General features: G+C 44.9%; 1 protein-coding gene across 1 annotated transcript in view; it reads right to left on the bottom strand.

The window, feature by feature from the left end:
* The window catches only part of GCN1 (GCN1 activator of EIF2AK4), a 63,365-nt gene extending 42,991 nt beyond the window's left edge, over positions 1 to 20,374 (bottom strand). Inside the window, exons 1-20 of the mRNA XM_048514307.1 lie at positions 20,342 to 20,374; positions 16,389 to 16,491; positions 15,891 to 15,954; positions 15,160 to 15,291; positions 14,375 to 14,483; positions 13,964 to 14,062; positions 13,731 to 13,865; positions 13,463 to 13,531; positions 12,897 to 13,005; positions 11,540 to 11,614; positions 9,974 to 10,102; positions 8,839 to 8,889; positions 7,578 to 7,676; positions 7,270 to 7,443; positions 6,164 to 6,316; positions 5,505 to 5,597; positions 3,948 to 4,023; positions 3,017 to 3,176; positions 989 to 1,178; positions 750 to 874 (exon numbers count right to left, since the gene is read on the bottom strand). Coding sequence (XP_048370264.1) covers positions 750 to 874; positions 989 to 1,178; positions 3,017 to 3,176; positions 3,948 to 4,023; positions 5,505 to 5,597; positions 6,164 to 6,316; positions 7,270 to 7,443; positions 7,578 to 7,676; positions 8,839 to 8,889; positions 9,974 to 10,102; positions 11,540 to 11,614; positions 12,897 to 13,005; positions 13,463 to 13,531; positions 13,731 to 13,865; positions 13,964 to 14,062; positions 14,375 to 14,483; positions 15,160 to 15,291; positions 15,891 to 15,954; positions 16,389 to 16,491; positions 20,342 to 20,359 — 2,163 coding nt within the window. The 5' untranslated portion in view covers positions 20,360 to 20,374. The remainder of the gene's footprint in view (positions 1 to 749; positions 875 to 988; positions 1,179 to 3,016; positions 3,177 to 3,947; positions 4,024 to 5,504; positions 5,598 to 6,163; positions 6,317 to 7,269; positions 7,444 to 7,577; positions 7,677 to 8,838; positions 8,890 to 9,973; positions 10,103 to 11,539; positions 11,615 to 12,896; positions 13,006 to 13,462; positions 13,532 to 13,730; positions 13,866 to 13,963; positions 14,063 to 14,374; positions 14,484 to 15,159; positions 15,292 to 15,890; positions 15,955 to 16,388; positions 16,492 to 20,341) is intronic.
* Between the last annotated feature and the right edge of the window lie 2,734 nt (positions 20,375 to 23,108).

Here is a 23,108-nt window from a genome sequence, read left to right as displayed (position 1 = left end):
CCAAAGGTTCGCCACCACTGTCCTATGAAGTAAGCTTGTGGGTTGAAGTAGCCTGCATAATTTGCTATGGTTTTGCTGGTCTCAGGGTACCGATGGAGCTACAGAGAACATCTGTCCCCAGCCCCACTCTTGTTCAAGACTTTGAAGAGCTGGGGGATGTTCTGCTAGATCAGGGGTAGGGAACCTGCGGCTCTCCAGATGTTCAGGAACTACAATTCCCATCAGCCTCTGTCAGCATGGCCAATTGGCCATGCTGGTAGGGGCTGATGGGAATTGTAGTTCCTGAACATCGGGAGAGCTGCAGGTTCCCTACCCCTGTGCTAGATGACAGACCTGAATGAAGCAACAAGCTCACTCTTCCCAAAGTAGATTAATATCCGGCAATCTATGCTGAGAGCCAGTGTGGTGTAGTGGTTAAGAGCAGGTGGATTCTCATATGGAGAACCGGGTTTGATTCCCCACTCCATCACCTGAGTGGCGGAGGCTTATCTGGTGAACCAGATGTGTTTCCGCACTCCTACATTCCTGCTGGGTGACCTTGGGCTAGTCACAGTTCTTTGGAACTCTCTCAGCCCCATCCACCTCACAAGGTGTCTGTTGTGGGGAGAGAAAGGGAAAGGAGCTTGTAAGCCACCTTGAGTCTCTTTACAGGAGAGAAAGGTGGGATATAAATCCAAACTCTTCTTCTAAACACACCCTTAAGCAAAGATGCCCCTGCAAGCCATTCCCAGAGAATGAAACCAATTTACCTTGTTCATGGGGCTTTGAGAAGTGATTTTGTCAAAAATTCTTCCTAAATGTTTGGTGATGAAATCTTCAGGGTCGAGCTTCATCTTGATCAGAAGGGCTGGCCAGAGACCAGACTGCCCTGCCACTGGAAGAGAGAAACTGTGAAGGCGACTTACAGGCAGCTCAAACAAAGACCCACCTTCACTTCTGAGAAGACAAGACAAGCCCGCGGTCCAGCAGCAACTTCCCCTCAACTCACCTAAGGAAGGGTGATTGCTCACAAGCAGCATCTCCAAGGCCAGCTTTTCCTTCTCCTCAGGGTCTGCATCCACCCCTGCCACACAGGAGATCACGCATAACATTTCCTGAAGGACTCGAGGGGGGATGTAGGTTCTTCCCTGTTCAGATAGTTCTCCAGACTCCGTCACCAAGGCTTCGGTGGGAAGCACCTGGATGAGAACAAGTGCGGGTTTAAGATTACATGGAACAACATGAGAGCCACTGCTACGGTAGTGCACAGGTTGGAAGCGGGTGGGGACATCACTTTTGCAAGTGGGGCACCTGACCACTTTGGGTGCAGAGAAGGTGTAACAGGGTGGAGACAGAAAGGAAAACTACAATGCTGTAGAAAGCAGGAGTTGAGCTGGTTGGAGTGCTGGACCAAGACTGCCATGAACCTCACACACACATCCATCACTCACATTCTGTCTCCACTTAAGCTATCTCACAGGGGATATTTTCTGACAGGATAAAACAGGGATCCTGAGTTGTTTGGATGAAAAAAAATGTAAGAAATGCCTCACAACAACCTAAACAAGTAAGGCACTTGGCAAAAGAGTGATTTACAAAGTCCTAATGTATTGTGAACACAGAACGGATATCAAAAAGCTAAAATACTGAAGAGCCCATCACTACAATTTTGTTCACACTGGCCACTTCATTCAGTCTCTAGGATCTGCTGAAGAGCAAGTCTGCAGCAGAATGTGTAACTGTAACATACACCAGTTTCACTCCAAGAAAACAAAGGTCTTTAAAAACTGCACTGGGTGCTATTGACCTCATATTTATATTCTATTGCCTTCCTGTCATGCACAGTTCGTGTTGTTCCAAAGCATTACACACACACACACACACCCCTCACACACAAGCATTCTGAAAAAGCCATCTGTTCCTCCTAGAATTTTGAAGAAAACGGATTTTTAAACTTCAACTTCAGCAATTTTATTGCTAATTTCCTTCTAATTTTAGAATCGCATGCACGGTTAGCAGTTACTAGTTTGATAAAATGTTCCCTGGCATTCAGAATTCTCCAATTATTAAAGAAATGGTAGTCAATTTATTAAACCAAGATAGATATGCATGTGCCTAAACTGGTTTCAACCAAGAAAACAATTCATTTTTAGATGACATGCACATATGTATATGGCAGCCACCCACAGCACACCTTGAGGTGCGGCAGCCTGCCCATCTTCAATCCACCTGTGCTCCTAATTGCATGAGCTTCCCCGAGCTGTTGAAGGAAGGGTATTTGGGTGGCTTGCAAGCAGGAAAAGGACACACGGGGAGATGCTGGGCAGGAGATCCCCGGTCCCTCTTTGTCAAGAGGGAGAGAGAAGAAGGCAACTTCTAAAACTGCCTTTTACTGTTCTTGCATGGATTTCCATTACAAAGGACCTGCTGACTAATTAATTGGTGGCAAATTAATCAAACGGAGAGTCAGCGTGGTGTACTGAATAAGAATGCTGGACTCTGATCTGGAGAACCAAGTATGACTCCTCGCTCTTCCACATAAAGACTCCTCCTGGGTGACCGTGGCCTAATCACAGTTCTCTTGGAACTCTCTCAGCTTCATCTACCTCACAAGGTGTCTGTTGGGGGGAAGGAAGGTGGTTATAAACCAATTTGAGACTCCTTCAAGGTAGAGAAAACCAGGGTATAAAAACCAGCTCTTCTCCTTCTTCAGATCAATGCCTATAACTCACTGGTCTTCAAAAGCCTTGGGTCAGGGCCTCAAATGAGTTATAGGGTCCTAGTTTCAGGATGGCAAGCACCCATATTTGTTGCTGGTGCTGTCCCAAAAGACTCACATTTAGAGAGCAAGGTCAACTGCATGCCCTCCCTTGGCATGTACGTTGAGAAGGATAGTGAGGCAAAGAGACACACCAGTGTAGGGGATTCCCTCAGGTCTCTGCCCCCTGGCTTGCTTCTTACTGCAGCACACAGTTTACTGCTTGGTTTACATTTTATTTTCCAAGCTAAATTTCCAGTTTGACCAGGAAACATTTACCTTATGAGAACTGAGAACTGCCTTCAGCTCTTCTAAGAGCCCGTAAGCCAAGCTGAATCCCCCAGGCAAAGCCAAGAGCTTTCTGGTCGTCTGCTGGGCAAGCCTCCGAACACACCATGGTCGGCTGAGAAGGACTGCAGCCAGGGCCTTGTGATACTGCCTGAAAGGAGAGAGCGTGCAAATGGGACTACTGTTCAGAGTCCAGAATGAATAAAGAGGTGTAGCCACGGACGCATTTCCATCAGAAGCATTCCACAGATGGTGGAAGTGGAAAAAAATATTTTCTCCCCTCCTTCCAGGCATTTGGGGTTTCCTACAGTTGAGGAACAATGCTGAGTGTATCCAGGAACACTGCTAGTGGAGAAAAGAAGGTAGAGAACACCTTTATTTATTTGTTTGTTTGTTTGTTTGTTTGTTCCACTTTTATACCGCCCTCCCCCGGAAGGCTCAGGGCGGTTTACAACATAAATACAAACAAGTGAATAAATAAGATAAAAATACTAAAAGTTAATATCAGTTAAAATGCAGCGCTACAGACCATAATCATTTAAAACAGATGGCGTTCAACCCATAACTCCTCTAGTTTCTCTAAGAGGGGAACAGCGGATCTCAGTTGTTAACGGGCACCTATCAGCAGCCCAAATAAGATCTGGGCTAAGCCTCTGTTATTCCCATATTAGCCTGATCATGGCCAGAGGTGCGAGCCAAAGAGTTCTTGGCCATTTGTCACCTGTGGCCCTGAATTAGCTGGGCTAGCAGATTCAGCACTAGCCCAGAATCTCGTACATTGTACTGTTTGTAATTTTGTAAGCTACTCTGGGTTCCCAATGGAGACAAAAGCAGAGTTTAAAATGGTTAAGTAAACAAATCCCTTTCATTAGTCATCATAAAGGTATTGGACTGGAGGGAAAGCAAACCAAGCTATACGTACTGGATTTTAGCACCAGGCAGCCGATGCTCATGGTCCAAGAGGAGGCGCTCTGTCAGCTGTAGGACAGTACACATAGCTGCGGAAAACAACAGCACAAAATGATGTGGAGCTGGTCATTTTTCCCCCAGGGCCAGGTCCATATACATACCATGATTCCATACGACCACAGAACCTGCCTTTCTAAAGATCTCAACTTTCATGTTACCGTTGTCTAAATTTAAATGAGCAAGTTTCAGTTTGCTTCTTTTTTATTTATTTTTTATGGCAAGTTTCTAGACCAGTATTTCCAAACCTTTTCGACGTCCCGGTACCCTTGACCTCGCTCTTCATATCTTCATATCTCTTTGAGGTTCATTTGAAATTTTTTTTGAATTTTTTTGAGGTTTTTTTCCTTTTTTGGCCTGTAGGTGGGGGGAGTGGCAAGCAGGGAGGTGAGTGGGAAGCTTAGCATTGACATGCCATAAGTTGTTTGTTTGCCTAAATTCAGCATGGATTTGGGGGGATTTAAAGGGAAAGCTCTCTTTAAATCTAACCCCCCAATCCACACCGTATTTAGGCAAATAAAACAAGGCTGTTTTAAATGTTGTTTAAAGGAAGCCCGTGAGGTTTCCAAACCCCCCTCCCCCTGCCCCTTCAAAATCCATTTGATTCTGGTGGGGGGGGGGGCAGGCGGTAGCATTGTCAGGGTACCCCTGGGACGTGCTCATGGTACCCCAGGGTCCCACGGAACCCTGGTTGAGAATCACTGTTCTAGACTGTAGTTGCTCAGCAACACACAAGAGAGGCAATGCCCTTTGGGGGGTGATCTTTTAAGAAGCTGAGCAGTAATATTGTTCAAGTATGCAGAGGTCTTTTTTGGGTTTAAGTATTGAAAGCATTCAAAGTATTCAAAGGAGCCGCATGGCGTAGTGGTTAAGTGCTTGCACTGCCACTCACACGGTCAGGAATTCGAGCCCCCTCTGGGTCAGATATCCTGGCAGCTGGCTCATGGTCAACTCAGCTATCCATCCATTCCTTGGTCGGTAAATGAGTACCTAGCTCATAGCTGGGGGTAAAGAATAGCCGGGGAAAGCAATGGCAAACTACCCCACAAAAGAGGCTTGCCTATGAAATCACTGCTCGCAGTGGTATCCCAGGGTTGGACATGACTGAAGGGGAAACTTTACCTTTACCTTTATTCAAAGCACAAATGAAAACTGGGGATATGTGGGCCAGGCTGAAGTCCATCTAATAAAGCATGCAGCTCTGCCCATAAAGAAGCAGTGGGAAGGCTTGTAGTGGCTTTTAAATCAAAGGGGAATTAGCATGTTGATCCATTGTGCAAGTATCCTTGGAACAAGGGGCTGAAGAGATCCAAAGCTCTTCCAAGCTCAACCACTTTGCTCTGTCCTGACTTACCACTTATAGTTGTAGCATGCCCCAAGCAAAGGAAGGTGCAGATGTAGCCCATCAAAGCCCTAAGTTCCACTCCCACATCAGCTACATGGAACAGCTTACCAAATATGACTGAACAACAAAAACAAATGCAAGGGCAACCTCTGAAATAGTACAACTCACCCTCCTCTGACGCAGATTGCAAGAATTTCTCAGAAGTGAAAATCTGTTTTTTCTCATCCAGAATCAGCTGCCAGAAGCTGTTCAGCTTGTTTTCTGGGAAGCAAAGAAAAGGAGACTATTGCATGCACAAGACAAGCAGACGTCTTGCAAGGATTTCTTGCGGACCAGGCTGGGGTGCTTTCTACAATTCCATACTGGAGCTGAAATCTTTTATCAATTAAGACTGAAAACACAACTTATTCCAAAAGCAGTCTCTTCGTCATGGCTAACCCTTGAGGTGATAAAGTACTGCTGACTTAGGACAATGCTCCATAAATCCCAGCTGTCTGATCTCCTACGAGATGATTTTCCTACGAGATGGAAAATGAATCGCTGCCCCATAACGATTTCAAGCTACAGGGAGCTTCATATGGGAGTGGACACACATTGTTTAGGGCTTTTTGATAAGCCTAAAGTAGCACCTTGAAATTGACTTGAAAAGATAAGACAACAGTGCAATTGCATTAGTATAGGAAGACTTCTGAATAGTATAGTTAGCTTCAGACAAGCTAATCTCTGCCTGCTATACCTAAGCAATCCCTTCATAGTCAAAAGGAAACCGGCCCTGTAAAGTAATGAAAAACCATTTCAGGCCTCCGAGGATCTGCCGAAGATCTTACCTATCTGTACGTCAGCCACAGAGAGCCTGCAAATCAGCAACGCTGCTGCGACGCCTTCCGTTACAAGGGGAACCTGAGTGCTTTGCGCCGCTGCTTTTTCAACTGTCTGGATCAGCACTGGCAGCAAATCGAGTCCCTGAAAAAGTACATTTCCTGCAGGGTGTAAGGAGGAGACAAACGGCACAGGATAACTGCAATGAAACATGATGTTAAAACGGTCCATTATCACCACAATGGAGGTGAACATCCCAGAGAGAATCTCTATAGCCACTGGATTTCTCAAAATACAGTGATTTTCAAACTGTAGTCTTAGGTCATTGGTACTCAACCAGCGATATGCAGAAGTAGTCTAGGTGGGACGCAGGGCCTCCATAACAGTTACTAAGAATTTGCTTTCCCCATGCCAGTAATACTACTGCATTTTTAACTATCAGAGACCATTTCCGCACGGCCACGCTGCAGGGTGAGGCCGACACACACACCCCGGGACCGTTCGCAAGGATGGAGGGGGGGGCGTATCCCCTGGCCTGGGCAATGCGCCAGAAGGTTGGAGGGGGTGGTAAGGCATTCAGGAAAGGGGGGGAAATGGCGCCTTCCAGTTGGAAGCCACTGTTTCCGAAAAACAGTGGCTTCGCGTTCCTCAGGGGTTGCGAGGCCGGCGCTGCTGCAATACGGCGGCGGCCATGCGAACCCCTCCCCGGGGATGCTGTTTTTAGCATCACTGGGGCGCTGTATTCCACCCGTGCGGAAACAGCCTCCGTATTTTACAGCAGTAAAATTGATGCTCAACAGTACCACTACAATTTTTAGTCATTAACAAAATTATTGGGTTTTTTTTTTTTTTTTGCATTTTAAGGCTACAGAAATACATTTCACATCTCAGAATACCCCTGCAATTTTTTATGTCCTTAAAACTTATCATAGTTGATAAATACAGTAACGGAATGACTATTAACACATAAATGTCTGCAGAAAAAGTGAAGTTTTCTTTTCAGTCACAGTAATTAAAGTATCAGGTGTATGAGAACATATGGTTTACAGATGGTTAAAAGAAACCAGCTATGTTCGAATAAAGAATACCTTCAGCGAACAAGGACAAACCTTACCTTTGAAGGATGACAGCATGCACTGGAGATAGGCATGTCTCACAGCTGAAGTACTGGTCTTAAGGCTGAAGGCTTTCTTGAACCATTCGATCAGCTTCTTGGGCACCTCAGTGGTGAACCGAGTGCACCAGAGAGCAAGGATTGAGATGGCATGCACCAGGGTACCCTCATGGACTAATAAAAGGAAAACACAACCAACACAAGGAGACTGAGGTGGGATAAAGATGCAATGAACAAACCATATCAAATAAAAGTTGCACTTTAAGATTATGCATTTTAGGAAAGGAGAAATACAAAACGATGCTTACCTTCCTGCTGCAGGAATGGGATAAAAAGTTCCACCACAGTTGCGCTTAAAGCTTGGTTGGATGACCCAGAAACTGCATGATGGCTACAACTGCCAATCCCTAAAAGCAAGAAAACAACCTACATTGAAGTGTATTGCAGAAAGCTTTCATGGCCGAAAGCTCTAGGGCACAGGTGTCAAACTTGCGGCCCTCCAGATGTTATGGACTACAGTTCCCATCATCCCCTGCCAGCATCATGCTGGCAGGGGGTGATGGGAAGTGTAGTCCACAACATCTGGAGGGCCGCAAGTTTGACACCTAAGCTCTAGGGTGTTGTGGGTTTTCTGGGTTGTATGGCAGTGTTCCAGTTGTATTTTCTCCTGACATTTCACCTGCATCTGTGGCTGGCATCTTCAGAGGAGAAAATGCTACTGGAACACGGCCATACAACCCAGAAAACCCACAACACATTCATGGAATCTGAAAACATCTCAGTACTTGAAAAGAATTGCAAACTCTGTACCATAGGCTACCATAGAACATGTAGTTTTAATTTTTGCCATCTCAGAGGTAGCAAAAAATATCTGTTGGAAGTACCAAACAAATACTGTAGTTAACAAATGCAAGTGTTCTAGGAAAGAACTCTCAAAGTCACCAGAGGTAGGACTATTAGCATGTTTGGATATTAAAATAAACTTTATAACACTGAACATACTGAACTCTTTAATAAGGTACTATCATTAGTCACATTATGGCATATTAACTGTTGTCAAAATTATTTCCATTTAAACAAAAAACTTAAAATCATTGTATATGTATACAGTGTAAGTTTCCCACTGCCAGTAGGAAGCCTGTATACTTTTCATGCTGAGCATGTAGAATGGTGAAATGTTTTGTAAAACAACGGGGGGGGGGTGTTCCTCACTAAACAAGAGACAATATTTAACAGGAGGTTTTCTTCAGTGCTCGCCCAAATTTCCCCATTTCTCGACTGATGCATTTGCAAGATCTCTCTCTGGCCCCTTCCGCACACGCAAAATAATGAGTTTTCAAACCACTTTCACAACTGTTTGCAAGTGGATTTTGCTATTCCACACAGCTTCAAAGAGCACTGAAAGCAGTTTGAAAGTGCAATATTCTGCATGTGCGGAATGAGCCTCTGCGATCACAAGGATCAAAAACACACCAATGAATGAATAGCCATGGCCCCATTGCTTATCTCTCAGAAAACATATCAGCTGTGAGTACTAGGTGATCCAGAGCACTCACATAGGATTCTTACCTGAGAGGACACTAATCTTCTGTGCCACAACTGTCAGTTTCCCTTCAGCACCTATCAACAAATATTACAGGAGAATCATAGATTCAGGGTTGGCAGGGAGGCCAGACAGCCATCAAAACTGACCCTGCGCACCAGAACTGCCCACTATTCAACAAAAGTACTCAGAAGTTAAGGAGAGGGCAGCTTCTGCTCATACATGCCAAGTATGAAATGGACAAGACACAAAGAATAAGCATAAAGAAAAATGGATAAGGGAAATTCAAACATACTGGGCAAGCTGGGAGAAAGGAGGTACATTTGTTTAAGATTGATGTGCCTGCAGAAATACAATTTAGTTCCTAACCCCTCTGTATATAACAGATCCAATTTACTGCCAGGTTCACAGATGCAGGAGAATGAGGTGACAAAGAGTTTGCAAAGAATGGGTTACACAGCACTTCAGAATACAGTTAATGAAGTCCAGCTTTTAAAGTTCATTCTCATTAAAGCATTCAGATAACAGAGAACTCCAATTAACAGTGCAGTAGAACTAATAATAAAGATCTGATCAGCTATGCACAAAAATCTGTTTCAGGCATGACATACCATAATACAGAAGGTGGGTAACAAACATGGAAGACAAGGCAGTAAAAGGAAGAAGAGAACATAGAAAAACATTGCAATGGACTACAATCATCTCTTATAAAGTGACCTCCTGAGCTGTTTCATTACACTACAGTTCTAATCCCTTTACAAAAATATCCTTTTGAACAATCCTCTTTTGCACCTTCTGCAGAATGACAGAGGAGGGGGGCTGACCCCTCTGGAAGACTCTTGCTGAAACGAGGGAGCCCTCACAGCAAATGAAAAGGCAGCTGCCAATCTCACCCATTTGCAGGGCAGCACCTTCGGAAATTTTGCTCACATGGCCAAAAGGTTTTACAGCTACATCTCCAGCCCTCCCTGCCCCCTGATCAGATCGCACAAACACAGACCCACAGTGACCTACAATCAGAATCAGGTGCTCTGCAGTAAAGGTCTCCAAGAGGACAAAGAAGCTACAAGTATCACCAGCAGACCAGATGTAAGAAATACATTAACAATCAACTCCAAAAGGAAGACATGATAAAGTCTTTGCCCCCAAAGAGCCACTCACCCCCCAGGATGGCAAACAGGTGCCTCCCAAGTGACTCCACTGTCGACGGGTCACTACATTGTCGAGCCAAATTCTTTAATGCAACTATAGCTTCATCCATCAGCTGAGAACTGTTGGACTTCAATTGGCCTAAAATCAAACACAAAAACAGCAAACCTCACAAATATAGAACATGCAGATTTCTTTTGCAAAAGGGGGTTGGGGGATCAGGAGGCAGATCGTAAATGTGACCTCTGTGCCCTACTTCATTTTCTAAAAAATATGAAGGGCAGCTATTCAGATGCAATAAATGTGACACACCTAAGGCTATTAATGCCAGAATGAGCTTTAGGCTGATGGACCTTTTAGCCAAAAAACCCCCGATCAATCCTTTTAGTTACAGTGGTGTGCCACCAAAACTTCCATATGTGCTTTTCTTAAATACAGTGGTGGAGATCACTGTCAAGTCAAACAAAGTTACCACTCTTAGTTGAAAGGCAATGCAAGGAACAAACCAGAAACAAAAAGGCCATAAAACAAAAAGAAACCAAACCAGCTCTGAATGCACAACCTCACCTATTCTGAAATATGCCTTCACTGATTAGCCCTGGCCTACAACTGAAGCATAGGTCAATTGATAAATGCATAAAGCAATTACATCAGTTAAAGGTTGCAGTCCTTTTTGAGCTTGATCAAAAGCAGGCATATCAATGCATGGTGGTGGAAGGGAGAAGATGGACATTCATGCATTTCTCCAGGAGGAATTATAGATCCACAAGAAGACGAAAAAGAAGAAGAGTTGGATTCATATCCCCGCTTTCTCTCTTGCAAGAAGATTCAAAGGGGCTTACAAACTCCTTTCCCTTCCCCGCTCACAATAAACACCCTGTGAAATAGGTGGGGCTAAGAGAGCTCAGAAGAATGGTGACTAGCCCAAGGTCACCCAGCTGGCGTGTGCTGGAGTGCACAGGCTAATCTGAATTTCCCAGATATGCCTCCACATCTCAGGCAGCAGAACGGGGAATCAAACCCAGTTCCTTCAGATTAGAGTACACCTGCTCTTAACCACTACGCCACTGCTGCTCCTCCCAGGTAAGGGAGCACCACCACTAATCTCAGAGCTCCCAAGGTCACCCAGAAAGCTTAATTGCACACAATCCTTCAGGTACGCTATCCTAAATGTCTATGAATTGGGCCCAGAAACAAACTGGCAACCAGTGTATATTTTGTTCAGCTAGGAAGATCTATTCTCAGTCATTCACGTGAACTGCCCCATCCAAAGGATGTAACCAAAATGGAGCAAGTGCAGAGGAGAGCGGTGAGGATGACCAAGAAACGAGTGAGAGACTTAGGCCCCTTCCGCACATGCAGAATAACTTTGAAGCTGGATTTTACTGTGCGGAATAGCAAAATACACTTTCAAACAATTGTGAAAGTGGACTGAATGTGCATTATTCTGAATGTGCGGAAGGGGCCTTGGGAATGTCCAGTCTGGAAAAGAAGAGGGGGGGGGGCACGATGGCTCACTTTAAGTATTTGAAAAGCTGTCATTTTAGAAGAGGGCAAAAAGCAAATGACAGAACTTACTGGCCAAGCCTTTCACTATGTCCAGAGCATACTGACTGAGGTCAAGGGTTACAGATGCCAACAGACAGGAGATTGCTGAAGAAAGAAGACAGAAGAGGCTGTTAAAGTCAGTTTTCTGGCATGGCAAAAACAAACTCATGACAACCCAGTAACACTACTGCCCCACTCGAGGCTGACGTGCATTAACTGAAACATAGCAACATCCAGCTACACCATAGGTGTCAAACTCAGGCCCTCCAGAAGTTCATGGACTACCATTCCCAGCAGCCCCTGCTAGCATGGTCAATTGGCCCTGCTGGCATAGGCTGATGGGACTCGTAGGCCATGAACACCTGGAGGGCCTGAGTCTAACACCTGTGAGCTACAGAGTTGTGCTGCTAATAGGAAAAGGTATAGTGCTCTTTCCCAAAATTCTGCTGTTAGGGAGACTGGTAATTAGATTTGAAGGGGATTAATTGGGCGTACTAGCCAAAAATAAAGAAAGAGGGATAAAACAGACTTACAGCCCCCAGCCATTCAATTCAAGGTCCTCCTCTCCCAGTCCCACATTCATTAAACTGACAGACTAGAAGCCCCTTAAATGCTACACATGTAAACAGAGTCTGCATTTCAAGGATGCTATCGTGTCCATTGAACAGGGGGCATTTAAGACATTTAACATAAACCAGTGGGTCACACGGTTTGAAAGGTCATGAATTAACAGGACATTCTTCTCTCTGGCAAATGGAATCAGCATCCTGAGCAAAAACAAAACCAAACTACTACAAGGTATTCTGCACAACTGAACTAGGTTTCTTACCCCCAAGGAGTCCTGAGAGTTGAAGTTCTGCAGGTCAAGCAGAGGTACCATGTCTCTGCACATTGGCCACACCACAACTCCAAAATATCCATAAGGGAACCCATGACTTATTGATACATGTAGATGAGCCCATAGATGCCCTGATCTGGATAGCCCAGACTAGCCTGATTTCATCAGATCTTGTAAGCTCAGCAGGGTCAGCCCTGGTTGGTATTTGGATGGGAGACCCCCACGGAAGTCCAGGGTTGCTATGCAAAGGCTGACAACAATAAAGTACCTCTGTTTGTCTTTTGTCTTGAATACTCTATGAGGCTGTGACTTGACAGCACTGTCCACCACATGCCACGAGCAGCTAGCCAAGGCAGCCTAGCAAGTAACAGTTCAGACTCTGCCCAATCCAATGAATAACCAGATTTAACTCTTGCCCAGGCACTCAAACATCAAGGGATCAAATTAACATCTGTCAGAAGCACTGAAATCCCAAGGAGGAAAAAATATCTGGCCACAGATCTTAACTCAGCTGAACGTACTCATAGCAATCTTCTACCACACACTCACTTTCAATAGCATTCTCAGGGCTCCGCAGCAGGGACTTTTGCAAGGCTGGTAATATGAGGTCCTTAAATTCAGTATGAGACACATATCGGAGCAGAGGAGCACAGTTGTCCTGCAAGAAACACAAAGATGAGAATACCGAATACAACATACACAGCTAATGAAAGAGGGCGGACAGTGTCTCCTAGTCAACCTGAGCCAAATTTTTCTTCCTTGAACCATAAAAGGGGGGGAGGGGAATGACACCTCTGCTTTCCTTACAAACAGAAAGATCACCCGTTGTCTGGGCTACTGTCTAGAGTCAAACAGGGAGAATAATCATTTGCCTTTCCACATGGGGAAGTCAGGAACCCAACCCCAGGAGTTAGGACAGGGGAGAACCATGTTCTTGGGCTTTGCAGAAGCATCTGGATGGCCACTGCTGAAGAAAAGGATGTGGGAGTAGACGGACCTTTGGTCAGATCACGTGCAACTCTGCTTAGGCTGTTTTTGCATAGACAAGTTAGGCACAGGGCTTCCTGTGGGGTAAATTGTGGACTTAGTTATAGGGCTATGACACCCTCTCTCACCAGCAGGTGCTTCTGGGGCTTCGTCTTGCTCATCAGGATGGTCTTCATATAGAAATCAAGGAGGGAGCTCTGTAGAAGCAGAAACACTCCAGTCACATACCTGCTACAGCACACATTATGTTTTGAGCAAAAAGAGAGAATGAGGGGTCTCAATCCTTCCACTCTGATCCCACTTCCAGGTTGTCCCCGTCAGTGAAAACCCAGCCTTCAGCAAGGAGAGCAGCCTGCCATGCCTTTATCAGATGCTGAGCCCGCCTTCCATACTCACCTTGTATCTGTTAATGATGCCGAGTTCTTTTTGGCTGGTACAAAACTGCACCAGAAGCCCCAACATGGCCGCATAGCCCTGGCTGGCCTCCAAGCCAAGAATGACAGAGAGGTACTGATCCACCAGCCCAGGATTCTGAGGAGAAAACCAAGCAGGAGGTCAGAAAAGGTAGCGCAGGATGGAACAAAACCATCCGACTAATGTAAGTCATGCTTTCAGATGCTGGACTTCACCTCTTTCCAAAGCCTGTTCAGTTTCTTCACAGCTCCGTCCACCACAGGCTTGCGAGAGCCACCCAGAACCTCCAATAGCAGCACACACTGGACTTCCACCTGTTAAGAGAGAATGAGCCTGTTTAAATCAGTAATATTCCCCCAGTGGCTTGGCAGTCATATCTGGCTCCTTGACATGTGGCATATCAGGGAAGCAGGAATAACATCCTCAGGACTGACTGGCAGATTTTAGTATCATCATAGCAAAAAATAAAGTTAACAAATGTGAAACACTCCCTGGACTGAAAAACCACACCTGCTATACTATACTACCAACCACACCTTTGCATAGCAAGTTCTACCCAAACACTTACTGATTGGTTCTCCACCCGGGGACATGACAATTTATACCCCAATAAAACATTCCCTTACCAGTTTCTCCCAGGTTTCTCCTTGCCTCTTGTCATGTGTAGGGAAGACTATGCGAACAAGCAGACAAGTCCAGGATAATGCCAAGGAAGCTGCAGATCCATTGCTCTTGCTGTCGCACAAAGAGGAGGAAGGAAATGAGCCTATGACCAGAACCACACAACTCAGAGCCACAAATTAAGGCCAATCGTATTTCTCAGGTGGCTTCTTTTATCAGATTCAAAAAACCTTCTAGCTCTGAATAGAGAAAGCAGGAAGACTTCAGTTGTGCTCTGTATGCGAGGGGGAAGGACCCAGTGAAGAATCATAACAAATAACCAGGTTTATGCCTGCTGCAAACCAGGTTTATGCCTGCTGCAATCCAACATCTGAATAGTTACGAATTCTTTGTCTGCTTGTATTGGGCATGCATCTTGTTAGTGACTGTGACCATGCACTCTCCGACTCCTTCCCCTCACACGCTGAGCACAACTGAAGACTTGTGGTTTTCAAAGTCTTCTATCTAATTCCAGTTTGCCTTGACCTACAAATGTCCCAGAGGTTGCTTCTTCCCCACAAACTGGCATTCTAAACTATGGTCTTCTCAGATATCAAAACAAAAAGGGGGTGAGGTTGAAGACTTCCAAACTTTGGTCTTGCTCTTCCTTTTGCTATGCAACTGGCCTTCCCAGACTATCAAGTCAGCAGCCCCCTCGCAAGAATAAAGTTTGTATTTCAAGCGAAGACTCAGAAACTGACCATTCCAGTGAATGGCTCTCCATTGCCACAGCATTACTCTCAGCTCTCACCTGGGTCCTCCAGCCTTGCTGCTGATTCCTGAGGACTGAAGGGACATAAGGAGGTTTTTTGCCGTCGCTTCTGGTTGGCATTCAGCCAGCTGCTGAAGAGCAGACTGGAGGGCTCTATGGGATGCTGCATCTCTAATGCGAGAGATGAAAAAAGGGTTGCAGAACTCATCAACTGCTCACGTTTGCAATCATTCCTTCTCAACCGTCTGGCCAAAAGCCCTTTTTTCCTTGCCATTTCAATAAGCGGAATGCTTACCAGTCATCCCAGGCCTCAACTAACCTTCAGAAGCTAAGCTGCACAGAATGAGATAATAGTACCACTGAGATTTATTGGGTGCCCAAGGTCAAGCAACAGCTCTCCAAATGTTTCTCAAAGACCCTCAGATTTAAATTTCTAAAAGAATGTGGCTAGGCTCCCAAGGAGAAACTGCTAGGAACTTCTAGACACTCAAAACAATCTGCTACAAGCTCTGTGGACAAGCACAAGACATATGAATGGACACACCTCTAGCCTACCAATTTGTTTTCCGTGGTAGCCAGCCAGATGCCTCCAGAAAGTTCACAAATTGAGCTCTTCCCCTGTCCCCAGCTTCTGATGCTCAGAGATATACTGATAAACAGACCCAGCATCTAAGATCATCCATCTCTTTATGGAGCGAGTTCAATTCCAGCTAACTCAGAGCAGCTTAGTTTAGATATGATGGCAGAATCTCCAGTCTCCATCCTCTCACCTGTATCGATGAAGAGTGAGGCAGAACAGCTTACAGAGGCCTTTCACTGCTCCTTCTGGCAGATCTGAAATGGATTAGATCCCCAACGGTCAACCATCAATCAGTGTTAACAGGTACATTAACATATGAAATTGCCTTACCCAGTCAGAAAAATGGGTTAATCTAGTTCAGTACTGTTTACTTTGACTAGCAACAACTCTACAGGATTTCAAACAAAGAGAAGTTTTTCCCCATCCCACTACCTGTGATGTCAGAAATTGAACCTTGGTCCTTCTGCAACTTGTATGCCTTTCTGAAAGTTGCTCAGCCATCGAGCCTGATGCTACTTCCTCCCCAGGACAAGGAACAGTCAACTGGCATACATCAATCAAGGGGCTGAATTTGGCCTAGAGAGTTCCAGTCACTGAACCATTTATATATTATGGTGATTTTAACTGGGTCTCTGAAGAGGCAGTCAAGAAATAATAATTCAGTGCTTTTATAGCAAAATACAAATACCTTTTCCAGTGATGCATCTTCCAAGTTCATTGAGGATTTCTCTTCGTTCCTTCACGCTGGATGTGGTCACTTTCACTGCAAATCTCTTCAGGGTTTCAGAAACCTAAAACAAGCAATGAAAAGTCAGGGTGTGTCATGGATCATCTGGGTCCAGTAGTCACTGATGACTTCTTTGATGAAGAGTCAGCTAGTGGCCCTGGCTCATATCCACAGCCAGTGGCAGAAGTGTTATGAGAAGTAGCACCCATGGGGCCAAACTCGCAGCTAGGAACCAGCACAGTGACTCCGCAGCCCACGAACTCTGAGCCAGCTGAGGAAAACGCTCACCCTCCTCAAGAATGGTGTAGGAGGAGAATATGCCAGATCCTACAGGATAGAAGGCAAAGTGCTCACCAGGCAGCCCAGTACTGTGCCAGCCCAGTACTGACAATGAGGATGAGAGTTCACAGGAGGAGATCTGAGATGGCCAGCTGGTGCCCACCATTCAAGGTTGCCTGAGTAGCATCCTGTTTTATAAGCAGCTGGAAAAGGTGTAGCTATGTGGAAGCAACATGTCTGTTTACTACTGACCTTTCTGTTGCTAGTCCTTCTGTTGCTAGTCCTTCTGCTGCTAGTCCTTCTTGACCTTGGTTTGAATCTCTTGATTTGTGTTTTTAAATTACCCTTGTGAGTTTGGGAACTTTTCATGCATGACCCTTGGAATTGGACCTTGACGACTGAAAACTGTCAGAGTGAGTGTGTGTGGGGGGGGGGGGGGGGGATCTGACAGAATGGGATCAACAAGCAAAGGTAAGAGGGGAAAAAATCCCAGCTTGATCAGACCCAAGGTCTGCCCAGTTCAGCATTCTGTTTCTTCACAGTGGCCAACTAGATACCCACAAGCAGGGCAGTTACTACAGAATCCTCTCCTGCAACTTCTATACTGTCTTTGAACATGGAGATTCTGTTTAGCCATCATGGCTAATAACTGCTGACAGATCTATTGTCCATGAATCTGTGCCTGTCTTCAATCAACTACCCATTCACTTCAGTAAGTGTCCTGGAATTCTAGTGTTGTGGAACAGGCAGAAAAAACACCCAAGGACAAAATGTGCAGAGACGCAGGCTGATGCATCTACTGCAGACTTGCAGAGCACCGCTAACCTGATTGTCTGAAACATAGAAAAAGATCCCACAGAGAAATGATGTAGGAGATCTTTATGTAGCATGATGGTTTTTGCCACAAATGATTAAAATAAACATGCATGGACAAAACATCTAATACAAAATATGAGCGTAACTGTAAAATTGATCCGCAAGTAGCTTTATATACAGATATTGTTTGAAGTGAGACAGCCCAGGACTAAACCTTATATTTATTTGTTTGTTTGTTTGTTTATACATACCGCCCTCCACCGGAGGGCTCAGGGCGGTGCACAAAACAAATATAACAGATAGAGCACAAAAAACAACTATAAATAAATACAGGCTCTACTCACATTAAAATTCTAAAACCCATTAAAATAGCATTCCAAATTACAACATATAGCAGATGGCGTCCAACAACTAAAACCCTCCTGAGAGGGGAACGACAGATTCCACCGATGTTATGAAGGGGGAGCACATAGTCAGCGGCCAGCCTCCACAAAAACCCAGTGGAACAGCTCAGTCTTACAGGCCCTGCAGAACTCGGCAAGGTCCCACAGGGCGTTCCGCCAGGCGGGGTCCACCTTCCAACTGTTGGTCAGCACTAATGAATCTGACCACCTCTCTCATGTGCATATCACACTGATCACCAGTGCATATCACACTGATCACCTACATCAGTTACATTACAGAAGTCACTATATTGCAAGATCTCTCTCTTTTTTAAAAGGTTGTACTTTGTAGCCAGCACAGCATAAAGTGTCCAGGGTGGGGGGGTCAGGGTGTGGGGGGGCTCCTTTGCATGCAGTGCTGCCCCTGTGCAAAATGGCTCTCCTTTGCTCTGATTGGGAAGCATATTATTTGCGTTCAGCTCTGCAGGAAAAGATATCTTATCACACTGATCACCAGCAACTTATTTATAATTGCAAAAAGGCAAAAAGCTATCTGCACCTCCAGAAAATAAGAATCTAGACAATCAGAAATCCTGCTACTTCCTGGCTATGCTGCATTCTTATTTGTTCTCTTTCCTGTTCTCTGAGAGCCAGAGGAGAGGGGGATTCTACATGTTCAGCAAGTCATGGGTATAATATAACTACTGACAAATATAAAGTCAGACAAAGGGGGGAGATCTGAGATACAGAATTATAAATTGTTGCTACAGGGTTCGTGTAGAAGAAAATAATAGGGGTCAAGATACAATGCTGGCAGAGATGGACCCAACAAATGAAACTGGAGGTAACAGGGGAAGTATGTGAAGGAGCTAAGGGATCACAACAAAAACCCCAAAGTTTCTCATATGTATTTCAGTAATCTTTACAACAACCCTTTTAAGATAGTTCTAGACTCTCACTATATTACAGGTGGAGGAAAGGCTGACAAGATAAAGAGCTTGACAAAGACACCTAGTGAGTTCATAGCCAAGGTAAGATGTGAACAAGGGCCTTTCACATCCTGGCTACTTCCAACTTTATATAGCACCATAAAAATAGATACCTCTATAGCATCAAGCACTGCCATTTAAAAAAAAATCTTGTATTATTGTTGCAGCACTAGCTATACTATTTTTCATCTGTCACAAGATTCAGGGGAACATATGCCCCACCCCAAAACTATGAAAAATAGGTATCCATGGGTCTGGCACTCTACACCAAACATGTATCATCACCATTGATTTACGGTTTTTGATGTATTCAACCTCATACCATCTCCAGTCTAACCTAACGCAAAAAAATTATGTAAGCCACTCTGCATGCCCAGTGCACTGAGAATATTAGTTGTTCCAAATATTTTTTAAAAATTGGCATGTAGCTGAGATGCTGACAAACTGGATTTAACCACTGGAATCAACTGATCATCATGGCTTCTTTGACCATGAATATTGTTTCAGAGGGTAGCCATGTCAGTCTGCAGTAGAACAGTAACATTAAAGTCAAGCACCTTAAAAACCAACAAGTTTTTGGGGGTATGAGCTTTTAAGAGACAACATTCCCTTTGTCAAATACAGTATCTGATGAAGGGAGATTTGACTCTCAAAAACTCATACCTTGAAAAACTTTTTGGTCTCAAGGGTGCTACTGGACACTAATCTAGCTGTTTGGCAGGAAAGATTATAAAAAAAACCCCCAACAACCCAAATTGGAAACATAAAGTATGTCTATAAAATGATGTATGATATAGGAGGGGAAAACAGAAGGACTATATTTGTCTTGACGCTTGAAATCCTGCCCAGTCATTTAAACTAATGCGTGGTGGATTCCAGGGCAAACAAACTGCTTAATGCACAGAATGATGCACTTCCAGAATTCCCAGTCACAAGTGACAGTCGCAAACTTAAGACACCTTTAAAAGAAAGAAGCCTTAAACTGGAAGATGGGTTTTTGAGCCTCCTTATTTACAGACAACATATCCCTAGTACGATCTACTGAGACATCATTGCAAAGCTTTGGATTTCCAACGCTGCTTGCGGGCTTCCCAAAGGCAGCGGGTTAATCACCGTGGAACAGCAGACGAATGAACTTTGGTCGCATCTACCAGGCCTCTTCTGGTGCCTTTAAAACAAGTTAACTTATTCTTAATTGTAAAGGAGACCGACTTCCTTTTTTCCCCTCCCTTGAGACAAGGGCTCTCCAAACAAACTGAACACCCCCTCTTTATCCTATAGGCGCACCGTGAACCTATTCATGACAGGTAACCAGGAAGGAAGGGGGGGGGGGGGTTGGACTGATGCCGTTTCAAAAAGTAGGACGAGGCAGCCAACCCCCGTCGCCTGTTCTGCTTTGGCTCCGTCCGCCCCTTCCCTTTACGAACCCCCAATTTGGAGCACCCACCTGCGTGTCAGCCGCCATAGCGCCGGCTCCGACCCGGAAATAGTATCAACGTTGCATGCCGTGTGCTTGGCGCAGTGTGCTGACGTCAAACTCTCATCGACGGGTGCAGAGGCCGAGCCCTCCCGCCTCGCCCCCTGCCGTTCTATAGTTCCTAAGCGACAAGGACGGAGGGGGAGGGGGAGGGTCGACTAAAGATTCTGTTCCAGAGCCTGTAAGAGAGCCTGTGTGGCGTAGTGGTTAAGAGCAGGTGGTTTCTAATCTGGAGAACCGGGTTTGATCCCCCACTCCTCCACCTGAGTGGCAGAGGCTTATCTAGTGAACCTGAAGTGTTCCCGCACTCCTACATCCCTGCTGGGTGACCTTGGGCTAGTCACAGTTCTTCTAAACCAGGGGTAGGGAACCTGCGGCTCTCCAGATGTTCAGGAACTACAATTCCCATCAGCCTCTGTCACCATGGCCAATTGGCCATGCTGGTAGGGGCTGATGGGAATTGTAGTTCCTGAACATCTGGAGAATCTAAACTCTCTCAGCTCCACCTACCTCATAAGGTGTCTGTTGTGGGGAGAGGAAGGGAAAGGAGCATATAAGCCACCTTGAGTCTCCTTTCTCTCCTGTAAGAAGGTGGAGTATAAATCCAAACTGTTCTTCTAAGAGAAAATTTACTATGCAGAAGTCAATGCATGCCTCTGGCATCCCCTCTGTTCAGACCCTTTTATGTAGGGTTATGGAAATAAACAGCAGGGACACTATAGATATGGAAAATTCAAATCTTTTCATTCATTGGTGAGGCTGTTAGTGAGCATCTGTAGTGGGGAGTTCCAGGTATTGTCAAGAGAATTGCCAAAGTAATGAGATAAAAACTCAATATTAGACCTTTGCGAGTCTGAATTTTTCCTGGAGCGAACAAAGCGGCCTCTTTGCAGCTGCATTACATTTAATCATTCATTTCTCTCCCCAGTGGAAACTCAAAGTGGCTTCTCTTTTCCATTTTATCTTGTCAACGACCCTGTCAGGTAGGCCACCCAAAAACCTCATATAGCAGACTAGGAGTGCAAAGTACACACACCCTCTCCTTAGAACTAACCCCTTGGCACTAAATCACAGAATAGTGTTTTCATTTTCAAGTTTCTCAGATCTTTTCCTCAGGCAAGCTGAATGCTCACCACCACCCAAAAAAGGAGGTGGGAATATTAGATTAGTCAGAACAGGTAACAAAAATTTTCACTCACAGTTCATTAACTTGCGTAACACCCAGGTTGCAGTGAAGGCTTCTAGCATAAGTGACTCTAAAGTAGAATTACAGCAGTTTGTGCAATTTAGGGTTACCAAGACCAGTTGAGAAGATTCCTGGAGATTTTGGGGTGGTGCTTGAAGAGGAAATACTGCAAGATCCTCCCCCCCAAAGCTGCAATTTTCTGATCAGTTGTAATTTGCAGAACTCCAACTCCCCCCTGGAGGCTGACAACCCTAAACCTGCTCTTAACATAGAGGTTGGTTTAACCATTATAGCTGATAGCCATTGATGGCATTTTGATCCATCAATGGCTATATTCCATAATAGTGAAAAAATCTCTCCATTATAAGAGGTGGTTTTTAGGGTGAATGTAACTCAAGAGGGAAAGCAACAACAGGGAGTGTTGTATCGGGCATCTCTATTAAGCTTGGCCTGTTAGGTGTCATTTGTTTGGTCCTTCAAAGTCACAAATCAACTCATAGAAATGTGTTTAACCCATCCCAAATGCTTTCAGAGATGCTTGCAAGGTTGAATTTTCCATGTGTTACATTCCAGCCTATGTGCAGGATTCTCCTTCAAGCCCTTGTACCACAAAAACAGGCTTTGTAAGTTGAGCATATTCTCAGCCTCTTGGCTCTCAGATAGTCAGAACTACAATTTATCGAAGTCCCTTTCCTTCAGCATGGCCAATTGGCTACAAAGCTTTTCGGCAGGGCTGATGGGAATTGTAGTTCCTGAACATCTGGAGAGCCGCAGGTTCCCTACCCCAGATTACAGGTAATCACTGAATTTGACAAATTTGCCACAAGTGGTGGCAAATAATTCAGGAATCAGCTCTAAACTTTTTTTAAAGGCCCATGCAAAACGAACTGAAAAGGGGGCCGTGTTTAGTTTTACATTCTTAACGGGGGCAGGGGCGGGAGATATTTATTACAGGGCAACATTGGAGTCGAGTTTATTCCTTAATCCCCATGAATTATTTCCTCCCTCAATTCATTTCACAGAACAGCAGCCCAAGGAAAACCTGCTCTGCAATCCCCAAAAATCTGGCCATCACAACCCAGATCTACGAAGGGTATAACTTAAATGGTTGGCCAAGATTCTAACACCCTGCTCCATCCACTGAAGCACTTCCGCTCTAGTATGAGTGACTGGATTATCTAATAACTGCACTTGACACAGGTGTATGGAGAAGTAATCTTTTTTATTCTTATGCTTTCACTCTGCTCTGGCCGGCATAGGTCAAAACCAGCTGTTTAGTCAAAGAGACCAAATCCCATGTCTTCATCAGACTCTTCAGATTCTTCTTTCACTTCCTCCTTGGGTGGGGCTGCTGCAGCAGGAGCAGGAGCATCAGCCGCCACTGGGGCGGCAGCCACAAAAGCTGAAGGATCAGCCAGGAAGGCCTTCACCTAGAAAAGGGTGGAAAAAGACCAATTAAGAGTTTCAAATGACGATAAAGGGCACCCCCTGAGCATTCTCTAAGTGATCCATCAAATGTGACATTTGTACACCCTTATAAGGAAGCCATTT

Source organism: Sphaerodactylus townsendi, linkage group LG13 (genome assembly GCF_021028975.2).
Source record: "Sphaerodactylus townsendi isolate TG3544 linkage group LG13, MPM_Stown_v2.3, whole genome shotgun sequence".
NCBI lineage: Eukaryota > Metazoa > Chordata > Lepidosauria > Squamata > Sphaerodactylidae > Sphaerodactylus > Sphaerodactylus townsendi.
The sequence above is the reverse complement of the archived record's forward strand: the minus strand, read 5'-3'. Positions and strand labels throughout refer to the sequence as shown.